The 17,599-nt window shown below is 40.9% G+C and overlaps 4 protein-coding genes across 5 annotated transcripts; 2 read left to right on the top strand and 2 right to left on the bottom strand.

Annotated features, from left to right (window-relative positions):
- Positions 1 to 99: 99 nt before the first annotated feature.
- LOC135581290 (uncharacterized) lies at positions 100 to 2,293 on the bottom strand. 2 transcript variants are annotated; one of them, XM_065122871.1, is made up of 4 exons: positions 1,610 to 2,293; positions 703 to 798; positions 556 to 623; positions 100 to 474 (listed from the first exon to the last, which is right to left on the bottom strand). In XM_065122871.1, the coding sequence occupies exons 1-4, from the start codon at positions 2,291 to 2,293 to the stop codon at positions 345 to 347; spliced, it is 978 nt and encodes a 325-aa protein (XP_064978943.1). In that variant the 3' UTR covers positions 100 to 344. The 2 variants fall into 2 exon arrangements, with proteins under 2 accessions (XP_064978943.1, XP_064978944.1); XM_065122872.1 differs by having other exon boundaries at positions 335 to 474; positions 556 to 639.
- Positions 2,294 to 2,487: 194 nt separating this feature from the next.
- Positions 2,488 to 6,230, top strand: LOC135620163 (pentatricopeptide repeat-containing protein At5g65570-like). The gene is made up of 2 exons (XM_065122870.1): positions 2,488 to 2,761; positions 3,652 to 6,230. Exon 2 carries the CDS (start codon positions 3,719 to 3,721, stop codon positions 5,816 to 5,818), a length of 2,100 nt encoding a protein of 699 aa, XP_064978942.1. The 5' UTR covers positions 2,488 to 2,761; positions 3,652 to 3,718; the 3' UTR covers positions 5,819 to 6,230.
- A 2,564-nt stretch (positions 6,231 to 8,794) lies between these two features.
- LOC103995832 (large ribosomal subunit protein uL15x-like) lies at positions 8,795 to 9,536 on the bottom strand. Its single transcript, XM_009416540.3, has one exon. The coding sequence runs from the start codon at positions 9,463 to 9,465 to the stop codon at positions 9,019 to 9,021; it is 447 nt and encodes a 148-aa protein (XP_009414815.1). The 5' UTR covers positions 9,466 to 9,536; the 3' UTR covers positions 8,795 to 9,018.
- A 3,550-nt stretch (positions 9,537 to 13,086) lies between these two features.
- LOC103995834 (guanine nucleotide-binding protein subunit gamma 4-like) lies at positions 13,087 to 17,110 on the top strand. The gene is made up of 5 exons (XM_009416544.3): positions 13,087 to 13,388; positions 14,907 to 14,959; positions 15,215 to 15,259; positions 15,336 to 15,380; positions 16,664 to 17,110. The coding sequence occupies exons 1-5, from the start codon at positions 13,254 to 13,256 to the stop codon at positions 16,932 to 16,934; spliced, it is 549 nt and encodes a 182-aa protein (XP_009414819.2). The 5' UTR covers positions 13,087 to 13,253; the 3' UTR covers positions 16,935 to 17,110.
- The last annotated feature ends 489 nt before the right edge of the window (positions 17,111 to 17,599 follow it).

The following is a 17,599-nucleotide window of genomic DNA, read 5'->3' as shown; positions in this document are numbered from 1 at the left end:
TATACAGTTATAATAATAAGGATATAATGGAAGGAATACATGCAAGAGAAGGTTTGTATTTGGATAGACACGTTTATAACCAGAAGCAACTCAAGAAGATGATGCCATATGCTGCTGCTTGTAGCTTCATCAACCCCAATTCAACACATAATTTCCATTCAAACCCATCTCCCATCTTTGCAAGAAGACTTGCGTAGTATTCCCATACATAACCACTAAAGGGAACTCAAGTCTGAATACCCTGCAGCAAATAGCCCGGGGCTTATTTTTCTAAACAGAAAAGAATCTAATCTACATCATATCTGGACAGTGAGAGTCGTCAAGCACAACCACCATGTAGTAGTTTACAGTGAAGACTTGGGTGCACCTAATAAGAAGCTGAGGACGACCTTGTTGAACCTGCCGGCGTCTTCCATCTGCGGCATGTGACCAGTTTTCTGCACCACCTCCAACCTCGCATTCTCTCCGAAACGCCTGCACTTACTCATTTGGTTCACGGTCATCAACATATCATCATTGACAGAAGCAGGAAAAGAAGGCTTGTTGGCAACTTACTTTTGCATCTCGAACGCCTTATCCACTGGGAATATCTGATCATCCTCTCCCCATATCATCAGAACTTGCTGCGAGGAACAGGGACTGAGAACAAAAGAAGGTTTGGGCTGATGAGCTGATTGCATGCAAAGTAAAGCTGTTTGTTACCTGGGGAAGAGGAGTAAGTTGGAACTGGTCTTTGTTGGCGAGGGAGATGCCCTTGACGAGTTCTAGCTTTTCCTCCAGCTTATCGCTGAACAGATTCTGCACACAGACATGCATATTTACTTTGGTAAGCTTTTTGGCATAATTTGTGTTTCCTTTTACCCCAAACAAGTAAAAAACAAATGTGAGTAGAAAATGCTTGCTAAATTAAACAAAAAATAAGAGTAGGAACATTACAAAGATTCTATTACATCTTCATTACGGAAAATAATAGTCAAGATCAGACAGAGTTTACATTTCTCTTTGTAAGATTTAAGATTCTTCACATATACACATCCCTTAATATTCATCCAAAAATCTCAAGTTAAATAATGACTAGCAGGTTTTAAAGAGGTTCTTGGCCTTTTGTAAGGATGCATATGCTAAACTTAGATTTGTAAGGATGAATGCTAAGATCATGGACTTTGGATGCATATATGGTTTCCTTTGTAATGTGAGAGAACCTCCTATATGTCATCAATACATTGAGATTTGTAGGAGGCTTTGATGTGTGCTGCCACTTTTCTAAGAGAATCAACGCTTTTATCTTCCCATCGGCCTATGATCTCGCCGTTGCCCCTCTCTCGGCCGAGGAAGAATGTAGTCCGTTGGTTGGTAGCTGCGGACACCAGCAGCCAACCAACGGTGGGTCCAACCGTGGGACCCACGCTGCCAACCAATGGCGGGTGAGCATTGGGACCCACGTTTCTTAGAGCATTTCGTTGATTTCTATGAACATGATTTGGGGACGATCAATGTATCTAATAATCTCATCTTTCTAAGCGAGACTGAACTAATCGATCGATTCTAGGTTTGAGGATGTAAGGGAATAAGATCGAGGGAAGTGGAGAGCGCAAAGATGAACGTTTACCCGAAGCATGTCGCGGAGGATGAACTCCGGCATGAATCGAGGCGGGCGGTGGACGGCGACGCGGACGAGCCTCCTCATATCGGCGGTGGTCCGCGGGAGGAGAAGATCGGCGACGTCTCCACGGCCTCCGGCCCGCTCCAGCAACGCCTTGTCGTCCTCCGGCCCCTTGAGCAAGTCGGAGCTGGCGATCACCACTCGCTCCACCCGGTCCGGCCCCATCGCCCGCGCCACATGGTACGCCACGAACCCCCCGTAGCTGGTCCCCATCACCGAAACCCTCGCCCGGCGCGGCGGCGCGACGCCGAGGGCGTCGAGGAGGCGGGCGAGTGCGGCCGCCTGGAAGGCCTCGGACCGCTGCGGGGACCGGGTGGTGGAGCCGCCGAAGAAGAGAAGGTCCGGCACGATGAGGTCGAAGCGGGCGGCGAGGGGCGCGATCTGGCTGCGCCACTGCCACGTGGCGCGGGGCCCGAATCCATGGATGAGGAGGAGCGGGGGCTTCGGCTGCCTCCTCGATCCGCGGCCGGGGTCGGCTCCGGCGGAGGAGGGAGTGGGGAGGAGGGAGGTCGAGATCCAGCAATGGACGGTGGTGTCGGCGTCGACTGCGACGGTGTGGGAGCGGAGGCCGGCGGCAGTGTAGGCGCGCCGGACAAACACATCCATCAACCACACCAGGCTAAGCCCCATCTCTCTCTCTCTCTCTCTGCTGCTGCTGCTGCTATTTGGATCCCCTCGGGGGGCTTCTTATATTTATATTGATGGGGAGGGGTGTTTCCATAAAACATAAGACGGGATTTAACATAAAACGAGAGGGGTTATATGAAAAATCTAAAAAGTGAAGGACTGAAAGGAAAAAGACTAAAAACATGTTGGATAGTTACATTGGCGGTTGGTTTACGTTAATGGAGACATAGAGATAGACACTCGAGGGAGATAAAAATAATCCAATTTAAGGGAGACATAATGAGTTGTGGTTTCATGTTTCATGTACTTGTTCTTGGAAGAATTCAACTAAAAGACTTGCTTATCCAAACAGTTTGGTCGAGAGTCCTCCAAGATTTCCGTAGAAGGAATTCTTCATGAAAGAATGATCCTGTGCTTGTGGAAGACCCCACCACCCCACCAAACCATTGCCTGCCTCTCTGGTAGGACCAGGTAAATTTCCACTCTGTTTTTTTTCTGTGACATCCGAGCTTCCCTTTTTATTATTTCTCTAAGTTAAATCAATTTTACGCAAGGAAAAAAGTTGTTTGATTGATTCATATAAATCTTTCTCTTTCATGAACCCTTTTTATTTGGTTGTTGGTATGAAGTGAAGTGACTCGTCAACCATCGATCACTTCTTCTTACCTTCATTATCTACCAGTATTTGATCTGATCAATTGGATCCAAAAGAAAAGATTTTGAACCTGATGGAGTGTTTTCATTGTGGGCATGGCAATGGGTAGCTGATCGGATTGATTAACATCGATTTGTGCATGCAAATTAGGTCGATATTTAAAAGCATGCATTAATTCTACTTATTGTGTAAGCAACTTATTGGTAGTCCCACCTACCAATAGTACATGTGATTGATGTTGTCACCTTCTCCGCTACTCCTACCCTCTTTTTTGCCAGTAGTACGTGTGATTTCTCCGGACGGATTCGTTAGGTCGGGATGCAATCTTGTAAGTCACTCCGAACCCAACTCAATGTCAACCATCCGATTTCAATCTTGTAATTTTGATCTGATGTATTATTCACATCTATCCTTGTAGAGTTTAATGCTTTTATTATTTATCAAAAAATTCAGATTGACTATATTCCTGATTATATATAATTAATATTAGTTTATTTTAGTAAATAATAAATATAAAATATACTTATGGGATGAGCAGATAAAGATTTGAGGACTTATGTTGTTAATATAATGTGTTTTGAGGACTTATATGTAAATAGGAAACAGAAACCAATTTTTCTGCCTAATATACGTAAATAAGATTCCACGGAGGAATAATAAATATAAAACATTTTTTCTTCTGTATTTTTTTACCTACACGTGGAAGCTGACAAGGCGTCAACAACGGGGAGACGGTTTGTAAGGGAGGGAGAGACGGCATTGGAAGGGCAATAATGAGAGTCCCCAAAACCGCGCTCTCTAGTCTTGTCAGAACCCAACACACGGCGGCGAGAGCCCCCTCGGACGCCTACGCCTCCCTCCTCCGGCGATGCGCCGCCGAGCGGTCCCTCGAGAAGGCCCGCCGGGTCCACCGCCATATGAAGTTGTCTGGCTTCCGTCACCTCAGCCTTGGAAACAAGCTGGTCGACGTGTACCTCAAATGTGGCGCGATCGAGGACGCCCGGGAGGTGTTCGACGCAATGCCCAAGCCGCATCCTGTCTCCTGGAACGCCATGATATCTTCCTGCGTTCGCTGTAGCAGAAGCCGTGAAGCGGTGGATTTGTATAAACGGATGCTGTGGGAGGGCGTCAGGGCAGACGAGTTCACCTTCTCGAGCGTGCTTAGAGCATTCAGTGAGCTCGGTCTCGTGGCACAAGGCGGTGCAGCTCATGGGTGTCTGGTGATCACCGGTGTAGATGCCACAAATGCCTTTGTTGGTAGTGCCTTGGTAGATATGTATGCAAAGTTCGGCAAACTGAGAGAAGCTCGAGCGATCTATGATAGAGTATGTAGCAAGGACGTTGTCTTGACGACAGCTTTGATCGTAGGCTACACCCAGAATGGAGAGTACAGTGAGGCAATTCAGCTCTTCCGGCAGGTGCTGAAGGATGGCTTGAGTCCAAATGACTTCACATTCGCAAGTGTTCTAATAGCATGTGGGAGCATTGGAGACTTGAGGTGGGGGTTATCGATTCATGGTGTCATGGAAAAGTTTGGTTTTAAGCTAGGCTGTTCTTCACAGACATCACTCCTTACCATGTATTCAAGGTGTGGACTGATTGATGACTCCATAAAAGTCTTTGAGAGCATAGCGGATCCAAATACAGTAAGTTGGACGGCTATAATTGGATGCTTGGTATGTAATCACAGAGAAGAGCTTGCTCTTTTGATGCTTCAGAACATGATTAATGATTCAGTTCGGCCTAACGCATTCACTTTGTCCACAGCTCTGAGAGCGTGCTCCGCCCTTGCATTGTTCGAACAAGGGAAGTTGATCCATGCCTTCACTACAAAAATTGGGTTGGATAGCAACAGATTTGTTTGTGCTGCATTGATCGATACATATGGAAAGTGTGGGCGTATTGGAATGGCCAGAATTATTTTTGATGATCTGCCAGGGCTTGATTTAGTTTCTGTGAACTGTATGATCAATGCCTATGCACAAAATGGCCACGGAGTGGAAGCAATTCGAGCGTTTGAGATGATGCAAGTAGCGGGTTTGGAACCAAATGATGCGACATTCACCAGTGTTCTTTCTGCTTGTGGTAATGCAGGACTGCTTGAAGAAGGCCATCGAGTGTTCTCCTTCATCATCGACTGCTACAAGCATGGACCATCTAGTGACCATTATGCATGTATGATCGACCTTCTAGGTCGTTCCGGAAAACTGGAAGAGGCTGAAGGGCTGATAACCAAACTTAGGAGTCCAGACAAAGTTCTGTGGAGGTCTTTGCTAAGTGCCTGCAAAATACATGGAAAACTGGATATGGCAAAGAGGGTTGCGAGAAATATACTCGAGCTTGATCCAGGTGACGATGCAACTTACATTCTTTTGTCGAACATTTATGCATCTTTAGGTCAATGGAATGAGGTGATCAATGTGAAATCTGCAATGAGAAGAATGAACCTGAAGAAAGATCCAGCCATGAGTTGGATCGAAGTGGACAGGGAGTTCCATACATTCATGGCGGGAGACAGGGGCCACCTGAAGGCAGAAGAGATCTATAAAGAGTTGGAAGGGCTGATTACAAGGACCAAGGAACTGGGCTATGTTCCGGACACAAGGTATGTCCTACAAGAAATGGAGGAGCTGGAAAAGGAGAGATCCTTGTATTACCACAGTGAGAAGCTGGCTGTGGCCTTTGGGGTCATGAGCAGCAATGACAAGGGAGACATACCAATCACAATATTCAAGAACCTCAGGGTTTGTGGTGACTGTCATTCTTGGATAAAGTTGGTGTCTCAAGTGGTGGGCAAAGAAATCATTGCTCGAGATGCTAAGAGATTCCATCATTTCAAGGATGGGCTGTGTTCATGTAACGACTATTGGTAATCGAAACTGGACTTTGGAATGAAACATGGTTGAGTTGATTCCTCTCAGCTTATCATGTTGGATTAACTTAAGAATGTGGTCTGGCCGTGGAGTGTTCAGCGAAACTCATTGCAGCTATTATGACAAGTTGATGGTGCCACTATTGCTGAGGTTATGGTTCCGATGATTTTTTCTGACCACTGTTGCCAAAGATTTCACTTCCTCCATAGAGAGAGTGTGCTCTGAAACGTGTGCCAGCATCAACTTAGTGAACACAGAAATCAAGATCTTCGCTATGGATGCTGTGAATTTGAAGTTCGACTTTTTCTTTCCGTAATCTGAAACATCATAGACTGAAGGTAAGAGTGTATAAATATAAAAAGTATCTACTTCCATACATGTGGAAAGAAAGAAATGAGAATATATTCGATGAGTACAAGAGTTATATGCATCAAGCTATAGTCACAACTAGCTTTTTGTGCTGGAGGGAATGAATATGAAGGGAATCATCTATCCAATCCTATTCCATTCAAATGGTAAAAGCCTCCCTCCAAGAGGGTATATTAGACTTATATTTCTGATGGATCTGTGTCTGGGCGTAAAGGAAATACGGGTTATGTATTGAGAAATGACACCAGTATTTATGTTTTTGCAGGATTGTGGGTTCAGAACAGATCGAGCTTGCAAAATGAGGCCAAGATAGGAAGGATACACAAAGACACAATTACTCACAGCTAATGGATGAAATATTGATAGAGCAAGACTTGGCGTTGGACAATTAAGCATAGTATCTTTGGGATGATTGCTTGGGATCGCCTGCAGGCACGAGTGGCGTCGCTTTGGGATGATTGCTTGTACATGTCGAGGACAGACTCTCAGGATGCTCACTTGTTATGTTATCGAGTGTAAGTAAATTGTCCAGCACTGCATGGAAATTACGGGGAGATGGATCATTTGCATGTCCACGAGACTGCAAGAAAGAAAGCTATAGGGAGATCGACCAGTTGCAGAAGCTCCCCTAATTTGCAAATCGCAACAATACCAATTAGCATCCGCAGCGACGACGACGACGACAACAAAAAGAGAGAGAAGGTTTCTTTGTTGGCCTGGAGATGCCAGCCTCATATCATCCAATATTTGCCAAAAATGTGGGATGTGCAAAACCAAAACTTATTTGCAGGAATCGACAGAATTAAAACACCAGGCAATTAACCCAAGCCATCAACATGCCACCATGACCCAATCACCGCATGAAACTGTTTGAGGTGGGTTGACTGTCGAGTGGCTATCACAACTCTATGTTTCCAACTTGAAATCAGCAGTGAAAGAGAATTAACAATAAGCAACCTGAGAGCTGCTACCATATTCCCAGGCAAATTTTGAGCAAGAACCTAAATAGTCCATAGTCCACAAAATGCAGCATGTTTGAGTTGATATAATCACATAAACTGTCTAACCTTAGCAAAATGAGTGACGGGTATCAATGATTTCACAAAACAATAAGCAACTGGAATCAACTTCTTATAAAAATGTTGCCTTATTCCCAGGGAAGTTTTGAGTAGGAACCAAAATAAACCATAATCCACAAAAGACTATGCTTGATTTGGTATGATCACATAAATTGGTTAACCTTGCAAAATGAGTGATAGGTATCAAAGATTTTAGGGCTAATAACATATTATCTAATGCAATTAGTTACCTTTAGCCTTTCGATCCCTACACTATAAAAAATTATATTGACATCCTTATAGTTACGAAAGTGAAATATCTAGATTCATTTATCTGAACGTCGTCGATTTTATCAACGAAAACACAAAAACAAAAAATGAAAAGATAATTTAAATGTTTCAATTGGTGATGACAAACGACGTCGCTAGGGAGCCACAGGTAGCTGTTGTGGATGAGAGCGACGAGAGGTGAGGATTGCTCTACATCTACGTCGACGCTTACATAATTGCCGAGCGACCCTTCTATCGCTTTGTATCTGCATTGGTGTCAATGCAATTATCAAACAACAAAAGGGCCATCGATGCAAATGTCGAGCGATGCCGCATGACAACTGTGTCAACACTAACAAAGATCAAAGCGACACCGCTGGACAACTATGTCAACGCCAACACAGATGCAAAGCAACGAAAGGGTTGCTGGACAACTATGTTGGCGTTGACATAGATGCAAAGCGACCCTCACCTCTCGTCACCACTCTTCTCATCCACAACAACCACCCACGACCCCCAATGACGCTTTCGTCCGTCACCACCAACATCGTCCACCACCACCAACCGAAACAATAAAATTATATTTTTGTCTTTTGTTTTCGTATATCCATTGGTAAAACTATCGATGTTAGAAAAAATGGATCTAAATATTTTACTTTCGTAACTATAAGGATGCCAATGTAATTTTTTTAAGTGTAAGATCCGAAATTCTAAAGATAACTAACTACATGAGATAATATGTAATTAGCCCAAGATTTTACAAGCTAATATAATCTCTAATATGGTCCTTGATGATTTCTTTCTATGGACTCAAAACATATCGACTTGAGCTAAGAACACAAGTATTCCACCATCTGAACTCTACCAAGCCGTTAGAATGGGAATGGATTCCCAATATTTAAGTCCTGCAAATATGCAGAGTATCAAAACCAATTCATATCCACATCAGGAAGCACACCTGCAGCTAACGTAATCAGTTTTTCCAATTAACTTGTACTTCATGTGTCATATATTGGACAAACATGAGATGAACAGTTTCATCAGGTAAAAAGAGTCTCATCTTCATAGTCTATACAGACTCACCCATACCATTGGCAACCTCAAATATAGACAGAAGCTACACATCAAGTCTAATCATTTGCGTTCATATAAACGACAATAATTTTACATAACAAAGACAATAGGCTCATCAACAAAAAAAGAACGAACATAAATATTTCTTCATGCTTGCCTACTAAATTGTACTAATTTTAGATTCATTCACGGAGGCCAATAACTATGAGATCAAAATAAGAATTTTCAATCAAACATGGCATTACTAACTGCATTTGTCTAAATTGCAGAGATTCTCAAGACAATAATTCAAGTCCAAGCAACAACATCAAAGTCAAAAGATCAAACAGATTGGGCTCAAAATAAACATTGCAGATTCCTATTGATGAGTTCAAGCAGATTCAAAAAGGAAAGCTCTTCGGTATAAAAAGAGACCGTCGATCGTGCAGATCAAGCGGTGAGCACGACAGCGCCACCGGCTGCCTTAATCTTCTTCTCGGCGATCTTCGAAATGAGCTTGGCCTTCACGACGACGGGGCGGTCCGGCGGCAGCATCCCCTTGCCGAGCACCTTGAAGTACCCGAACTGGGTTACGTCAATCAAGGGGGCGGCGGTGCCGTCCTTGGCAGCGGATTCCTTGACGGCGTCGGGGACGAGGGACCAGAGGCGGTCGACGTTGACGGCGGGGCAGTGGAACTTGTTGCGGAGGCGGTGGAAGTAGCGCATACCTACCTTTCCAAAGTAACCGGGGTGGTACTTGTCGAAGAGGATGCGGTGGTGGTGCATGCCACCAGCGTTACCGCGACCACCCGGGTGTTTCCGGTGCTTACCGATGCGCCCATGGCCGGCGCTCACGTGCCCTCGCTTCTTCCGGTTCTTCCTGAAGCGCGTCGTCATCGCCGCCGCCCCTCTCCTCCACTCTCCGCCGCTCCTTAGGGTTTGGGTTTTGAAGAGCGAAATGGAAATAAAAACCACGAGAGAGTAACTATTTATAGGGATGTAGAATGCCTATTGGCCGTCCGATCGAAAGAGAAATGGCACAAGATTCAAAGCAACGTTCCGTGGGCTTAATGCGCTATGGGCTGCAATAATAGTCCGTCTCGACCCAATAAGAACTACACTCGACGATCGTAATACTACGTGAGAGTCTACAAAGGGTTTCTGATTTAGATTATGCTACAAATTTTAGTTCCAAGAAAGCATGTAAGAAGATATTATTCAATTATTCTTAGTCATGTTTCTTATATCAATAAGAAGAATAATTTTTCTGACTACCCTCAAAAATACAAGTATCCACCCATCACTAATTAACTTGATATGGCTACGCGTGATAGTTAATTATAATTCAACATATAAAAATTAGTCAAATCGTAAGTGGCTAATTAAAACTCAACATGATAGTTTGATTTATTTTGATAGGTTGGTTAGTCAATAATAATATCGTGTCATATATATATATATATATATATATATATATATATATATATATATATATATATATATATATATATATATATATATATATATATATATATATATATATATATATATATAGCGAAGGTCATTATAGAGAATAAAAGGTGATGATTTCATTATGCAATATGTTTTCCTGACTTATGTTATTTTCTTGGTGGTCATTATAGAGATAAGCATGTATCTCATTAATCAAAAATATTTATTATTGAGAAATGATACGGAGACGGGTAAGGGAGGAAATATATGACATGAGAGATGCCTCTCAAGTGAAAAAGAAGATAAAATTTTAATATTGTAACAATTATTGATGTATGAAATAAAAATAAGAAAAGACAATATGGCCATAAAGGATGATTTAAAATAAATAATAGTAAAGACCCTAAAAAAAACAAAAAGGATATAAAGAGTAGGAGAAGTTATAATAGAGTTTCCCAATAATAGAAGATGATAATGATGAACACAGGGATGACAAAGAAAGAACAGAGAAATTATTTTAGGGCATGCTCATATGTTATCATTGGTGATGGCAATAATAGATGTGATAATCTTAGTATTATAAGGAGGAAATGAGAAATAATAATAGATATTTTAGTGATGTACTATGAAAGATTGAAAAAAAAATAGAACAAAGAGATATTAGGAGAAAATACAATTTGGCACTATGGATGGACATGATGAGAATAAAATAGGCCAAAAATATGGAAAAGGGGAAAAATTATTGGTCTATACTAACATTTCCCTGTCAATTTTGAAATCATAAATAAAAATAAAAAAGAAAAGTAGTGTGTGTATATATATATATAGTAGGAAATAGTGAGTTCATTTGAAAAACGATGTATCAGAAATTGAAGTTTGAGGAGATTATCCTAAAAAAATGACACAAAGTAATTTCTATCATTAAAAAAAAAGAAATATTTTCCTGAATGCAGATGGGTCAAGCATTCATTGTCTCTTGTCAATAATAATTCCTGTTGGACCACTTTGAACATCTTTCTAGCTTGTACTTGAATCACCTTTATCCACATTATTGAATGCTTGCCCAAACTTTGCCCCCCATGTCCATTGTCAGATGCCACTGTGCCTGAGCCCAATGCATAAAAGTTCCACACAAAGGCCAAAGAGGAAAAATGATACAGGCTGATGGCGAGCAACTGCAATCAATCTTTCCCCCACCCTTCATTAGACTTAGATTTCTTGTGCTCAAAACAGCTCCCTTCCCCACCTCAATAAAAGAGAATTATCACACCAACATGATTGCTTAGATTGCTCCATAAATCCATGCATGCTTGTTTATTTCAAATGATCACTTTAGAGGAATGCCACATTTCCACCAATGTAGATGCTAATGTCAAGCTATTGGACCCAAGATGAGTGGTCACAAATCTTCATAATGTTATGTTCTCCAATAGTTAGACCAAATTGTTTTAATCTAGGCAGCATTAGATTAGTTTAGTGAAGCAATTACTAGGTTTGTTTATTAATCTTGCTACACTTGAGTTAGGCAGGTGTAGGCAGAGCAGTCAATGTTTACTTTGTTCTGCAGCATCTTTTTGACCCTTCTAAACTCACATTTGAATGTAGTGCACTTGACATAATATAAGTTTTAGATATGAAATTAACAATCCATCTCCTTTCAGACAGGTGACAAGTGATGCCCATCTGCTGTCCCAAATGCACTCATTTCTTTTGTATCTCTATCTGTCATGATTAAGTAGATGTCCCAGGATGCTCTGTTTCCAAGCTTACCATGTTGATGATTACAAGTCAGATGCTTACAACTCCAATAATGGATTGGAATGAGACTGCATGCAATGCTGCAGGCAGCAGATTAAGTAGGCTGCCTACTTCTGTTCCTAGCTTACCATGTTAATTACAGGTTAGATGATGGCTGGCCACCATTGCTGTTAACTCCAAAAGTGGAGAGGAATGAGATTGCTTGCAGCGCTTGAAGCAGAGGCAGCTTTAATGGCTTCTTGGATTTTTCTGCAGAACCGCTTGTTGCAGTGATGAGCTAGTTTGGAAAGCTGCTGCTCTCAAATGCCCTCAGTGTGTCCATGGATAGACCCCAACTTCTCTCCATGCCTTGTCCTCTTGCAGCTGCAAAGTCCATCTGCTACCAACCTCTGTCATTTGACTCGAATCGGAGCTCATGAACATATCATACATCTACAGGCCATCTCCTGTGATCACAAGTAGCACATGAATTGGCCATTTTATTTTCGACAATAATCAATCTTATCCCACCATAATCTTAGCAATTGTGTAAGCATAAAAATAATTCACAGGCTTGAGCCACTTGATCCATATTTAATACTGGCAGCCCCCATTTAAACCCAACCATGAGCTGTTCTCATTTGACTGCTATAAAGAATTAAAGGACGGATTAAAATATATATCTATATATATATTTAATACATATTTAAAAAATATATATATATATATATATCATCTACTATATTTAAATATTTAAAAATAGGTGTATTTGAAATATTATATATTTTTATAATTTTGATTGTGATTATAATTTCAAGATTTACTCATAATTATCATCCACCTCTCTCTCTATATATATTATATATTTAATATAATATATACGTACGTCAAAAAGAAGGAGAGTTACAATCTCCAGGTCTGCAGTGGCAGCTGCAGAGTGTTGCATATCCCGGAGCAACAGCCCTGATCGCGCCTACGTGGATGTCACGTGCGGTCTGCAGTACGTTGGCTCGCTCCCCCACCCCGACTGGCGCTGCCTAACCTGCAATTCGGATTCGGATCAGATCCATCTAGGATCCAAATACGTGTGATCCGTCATGGAGATGCAATTGACTAGATTTTGATTCGGTAACTTCTAAGGATCCGTAATGAAGATCCATTGGATATTGGGTTATCGGATTTATTCCCTGACGGCCCCCGTTATATATGCTGCGATACATGGATGTTACGGGATTCGTGGTGTTATGTCGTGATAACGGACCGTGAGGATCATTGGCGACCGTTTTATGTGCTCCATATAACGACTGTGAACGGCGGTGTCCATATCCCTCGATCCGGTTACTTGCTTTCCTCCGCCGTTCCTCCGCATTTAAACGTGACGGCTCGCTCCTCCATCCCTTATTGTTATTGTCGTATAGCTAAAGGCGACGCTTCTTCTTCCTTCATCGCCTATCGGTAGATTGTTATAGTGCTTCTGTTACGCTCGCACGAGACTGATGGCGGCAGAGGAGGGGTCCGGTGCACCGCCGAGCCCGCGGCCTCGGTCGCCGCCCCGGTATCCTGACCTCTGCGGGCGCCACCGGTTGCAGGCGGAGGTCCAGCTGCTGAGCCGAGAGATCAGCTTTCTCGAGGTAATTTTTTGTTGTTGCTGCTGCTGCTGATGGTTTTTTTTTTTTTTTGGCTCATGAAGGGTTTTCTTTGGTCTTTTGATTCCATTGAATGCCTGTGAAGATGTTGGCTTTGTCATGTGGTCCTGAGAGTGAGTTCTTAGATGGGACAACACAGTCATAGTTGAATCCTTTTCATCAGTGTGTGGGGGATGCACGTGCAGCACAGTGGGAGCGTGGAAGTCGATAACAATGTCAGATTTTTTCCCCCCTTTTCACTCTTTTTTTTCGTGTTGAACAATAGATACTGGTCAAGCTGAGGTTTTGCATTTTGAGATGAACCAAAAAGATCCGATGATCGGTAATATACTCGTTGTTGTTGGTGAAATGTATGAGAATACTGTTTGTGTGAACTTGAGTTGCAACATTGTACAAAGAACAAAGTGCATAGACAAAAGTAAGGGAAGCGCCCTGTTTGTAAGTACATTGTTCAAGAGTTCTTTCTCAGTAGACAAGAAAAACTATAGAACCCCAGTTACTGCAGGATCTGCTGGTACTTGCCAAAACAAAAAGTGTGGCGGAAGATCACCCTTCTCTGTGTTGGTTATCTCTCTGTGGGAAAATTTAGTGCACTCAAATAAATCTTTTTGAAAAAAGTTCTAATTTGTTCTATTATCTCTTGATATAGTAGCTTTCTTGAATATCTCTAATATAAAAAGTATAGGGGTTTTTCCATGTGCAAATTTTGCAACTTTTTTCTAGATGTCTTGGTTTTTCTTTTGTTAATATGCAAGGGTTTTAGGACCCTAAAATTTGTTGGTTTCTTTTCTTTTTTGTTTTGTGTGTGTGTGTTGGGAGGGGGGGTAAGACTCTAGGTTTGTTGGAGTTTTAAGGAATCTCATCGTTTCTCAAAATTACAATTTTCTTGTCTTGTGAGGAACGGATAGATGCATTTATCATTGACCAATTGTTACCGATACATCATGCTGAACAGTGTCAAGAACATTTGCAGTGGGAAGCATCCCTAATCCATCGAGTTCATAGAACAAATAGCAGACCTTGCATGTAGATGAGCAGGATAGTTTCCTCTTAGCAGAACATGAAACACCAGCATCCTCATACTTCTCCCTCGATATGCTTGTATCCATAGAAGCCGGCCAGCAAATGTGCACATAAATCTTCCACTCCACATGATATGTCTGTAACGTAAAAACTATCAAGCTACATCTTGTAAAAGAATAACAACTGCTGTGGTTATTCAGCAATATAATTCTGTTGTTTGTGCTCTCCATAGTCCATAACTTGACACCAATACGTGTTCTTTCTCTTCTTTCTTTTACAATAAAATTTTCCAGCGAAAAAAGAGGACACATGATTGTTGTTATGAACTTCTCGGAGTAATGACTGTAGATGTAATTTCTTTATTTTTCCTGTCACTCAGGTTTTTGTATGCAGATATGTTCTCTATGATGCTTTTTTTATCAGAAGTTCTTGAATATATGTATATATTTTGAGAAACTAATTACAACTTTATTTAAGCAGGAGGAGTTACAGTCAGTTGAAGGACTCCAACCAGTCTCTGCATGCTGCAAAGAGTACGTTAGACTCAGTTATTGTTTTTCTTCTTTTGCAATCACAATGATCGATGGTTGAGACGGAAAACACGTAATAATGATGTTATTTGATATTATAACAATGTCCCAAATCATTTGAGGCATATTTTCTCTGGCCATCAACTGCATTTACTAGTTCTTATGGAGCCTACCATGAGTTAATAAAGACCAAATTCTTTTTTATTTTGTTACCTTTAATATCAGCAGAGCAAATAATTGTTATCATGATATTGGCAGAATTGATGACTATGTAGGAGCAAATCCAGATCCCTTAATCCCGATGTATGGTACTATAAACTCACTCTTTATATTGGACTTTCCTTTTAACATTGGACTTACAACATTCTCCGTAAATCAGATTTAAGAAGAGAAACAAACACCGCTGCATTTGGAGGTGGCTTCGGTAATTTCCAATTCTTTTAAATCCGCAATTTCTCTATTGGTGAAATGACTTCCAAAGTTTAAGTGTCTTATTTATTAGCTTTTTCATGCATACAATATTTTTTTCCATATTGACCGTATGGATAAGCAACTATAAAATTTAGGACTACCAGAGAAGAGCTTATTCATGTTATTTAATCCTTTTTTTGAGTTTTTATAAGAAGTTCACTTGACAAATTTTCATACTGACTAATTGTTAATTAACATGGATAATAACTATTGTTCTGTGTTTAATAATTATATAGTAAAAAATCTTGCTGCTCATTATTCTTGTTGTAGGTACTTCTTTACGTGTCATGTGCTTGTCTTATCCCAGTAGCTTTAAAGCTTAGGTTGTAGAACCAACTCTTTTAAAAACCACGCTGTGTGGTAATTGGTGTTAGATTGTGTATGTGTATTGGATAAAGAGCACTACCATCATAACTTAGGTACTGTTCTTGAAGATATCATCATAGTTTGTGTATCATGGCAATAAATGTTTATCAATTTGTCAAAATATTTGTTGCTAAACATCATTCATATCATCCTTGATCACAAAAAGGAACTGAAAATCTTGGAGGAGGGAAAGATCCATCTCCTCTTAGAATGCAGTAGCATATGTAAGCATGAGGGATCTAAGTTCCGTCCGAGTTCAGAACAATGGGTTTGGTGGACATGTGAACAAAGGAAGAGAAAAAATGCACCAAAACAAATGCTTTTAATTATTTAATCTATATAATAGAACAATGGAGTTGAGGTACGTGAAACTGGCTGGAGCCTAAGAACAAACTAATTGTTATATGTCGCCTTGGTCATGTGCAAACATGATGGTAAGTGAACTTTACAAAATCCTATGTTGATTTCTTTTAGATTTGTCAAGTTGCATCAGTGTTTGAACATGGTCAAGGCAAGCAAAGAAGCAATATCTTCTTATACAGATAAAAACTGAACTTAATAATTTGCTGTTTCATTCTTCAATTTACTTCTAAGAATGAATTTTGCTATGAGGTCAATATCTGCTTTCTTCTAGCATCCTTTATAACACACACACAGATAGAGATATATATACACACACACACACCTTTGTCATATTGGTGATCCTCATACTAACTATAGTTGTTACTCGTAGCAAGCTTAAGTAATAACATCAAGTAAGTTTGCTTTTCATATTGCTAGCCGTTTAGTACATGCACCGAGAACTTGGTCTTTCCAAGTTTCTGTTTTGTATTGCTGAGATCTTAACATAGGGTGTTCATTTGTGAGCAGAGCAATGGTTTGCTGCAACCCAACAAGGACTTGCTGCTCAGGTGATCAGTCGTGCCGGCGGAAAAGACCAAGTTGCACCTGTAAACAGAATTGGTCCTGCCCCTCATGTTGTGCATGCACACAAAGAAATTGCTGCAAGGTTCCCTGCTCCAGATTACAGTGTGCCGTCCCAACTCTCTCGTGTCCTGGATATTCCTGTGGATGTGTTTGCTCTTGCTCCTTTGGAAGAAAAGTGTGCCTTTGCCCCAGATGTTTGTGTTGTATCAGCTGATGAATATGTGAATAGATTAATTTGATGCTCTTCTCTCAAGATTTCTTTTACATGGGTGTTTTTTCGCCTTTTTGGAATATTAATTATTGTTGTCATCACAGAATGATGGTGTAGTAGCCACTGTCATTCCCATAACAAAAAGTACTGAGTTCATTTTGTTGCCAGATTCACATGATAGTTTCATAACTTGTTTGGACCCAATGCTTATTTTAGAATTACTTTGTAATTCTATTTCTACCATTGCTTTAATATTTTCTGTGGTTAATATTTTCGTTATTAAGTTAATTTCTTGATCTTTTTCTTTGTGAATTAGCTAACATTTAAACATAGAGCTGGTATTTTTCTATACCTTAAATTTATCGTACATCTTGTAACTTCCATGATAATTCGATTGGATTCGAATGTGATCTTTTATAGCCAAGCAAGATCCGGATCGAAGAACAATCCAATGTCAAGATCAAGCTTAATTTTTATTTACATGAAACTAGTCATCTTGGTGACGGCGATCGATGTAATGAAGGAAGAGGGCATGGCAGCAGGCCTGGTCGCACTGCTCAGCGGCGGCCCCAAGTGGGCTGGCTATATATATAGATAAAGGTGCGATGAATGTGCATGAACGAACCTCGGATGATGTAGACGAGGCGTGGTGCACTGGAAAAGGAGGG

The sequence above is a fragment of the Musa acuminata genome, chromosome BXJ2-8, assembly GCF_036884655.1.
Source record: "Musa acuminata AAA Group cultivar baxijiao chromosome BXJ2-8, Cavendish_Baxijiao_AAA, whole genome shotgun sequence".
Lineage (NCBI taxonomy): Eukaryota > Viridiplantae > Streptophyta > Magnoliopsida > Zingiberales > Musaceae > Musa > Musa acuminata.
Note: the sequence above shows the minus strand (reverse complement) of the source record. Positions and strands in the feature narration are given on the sequence as shown.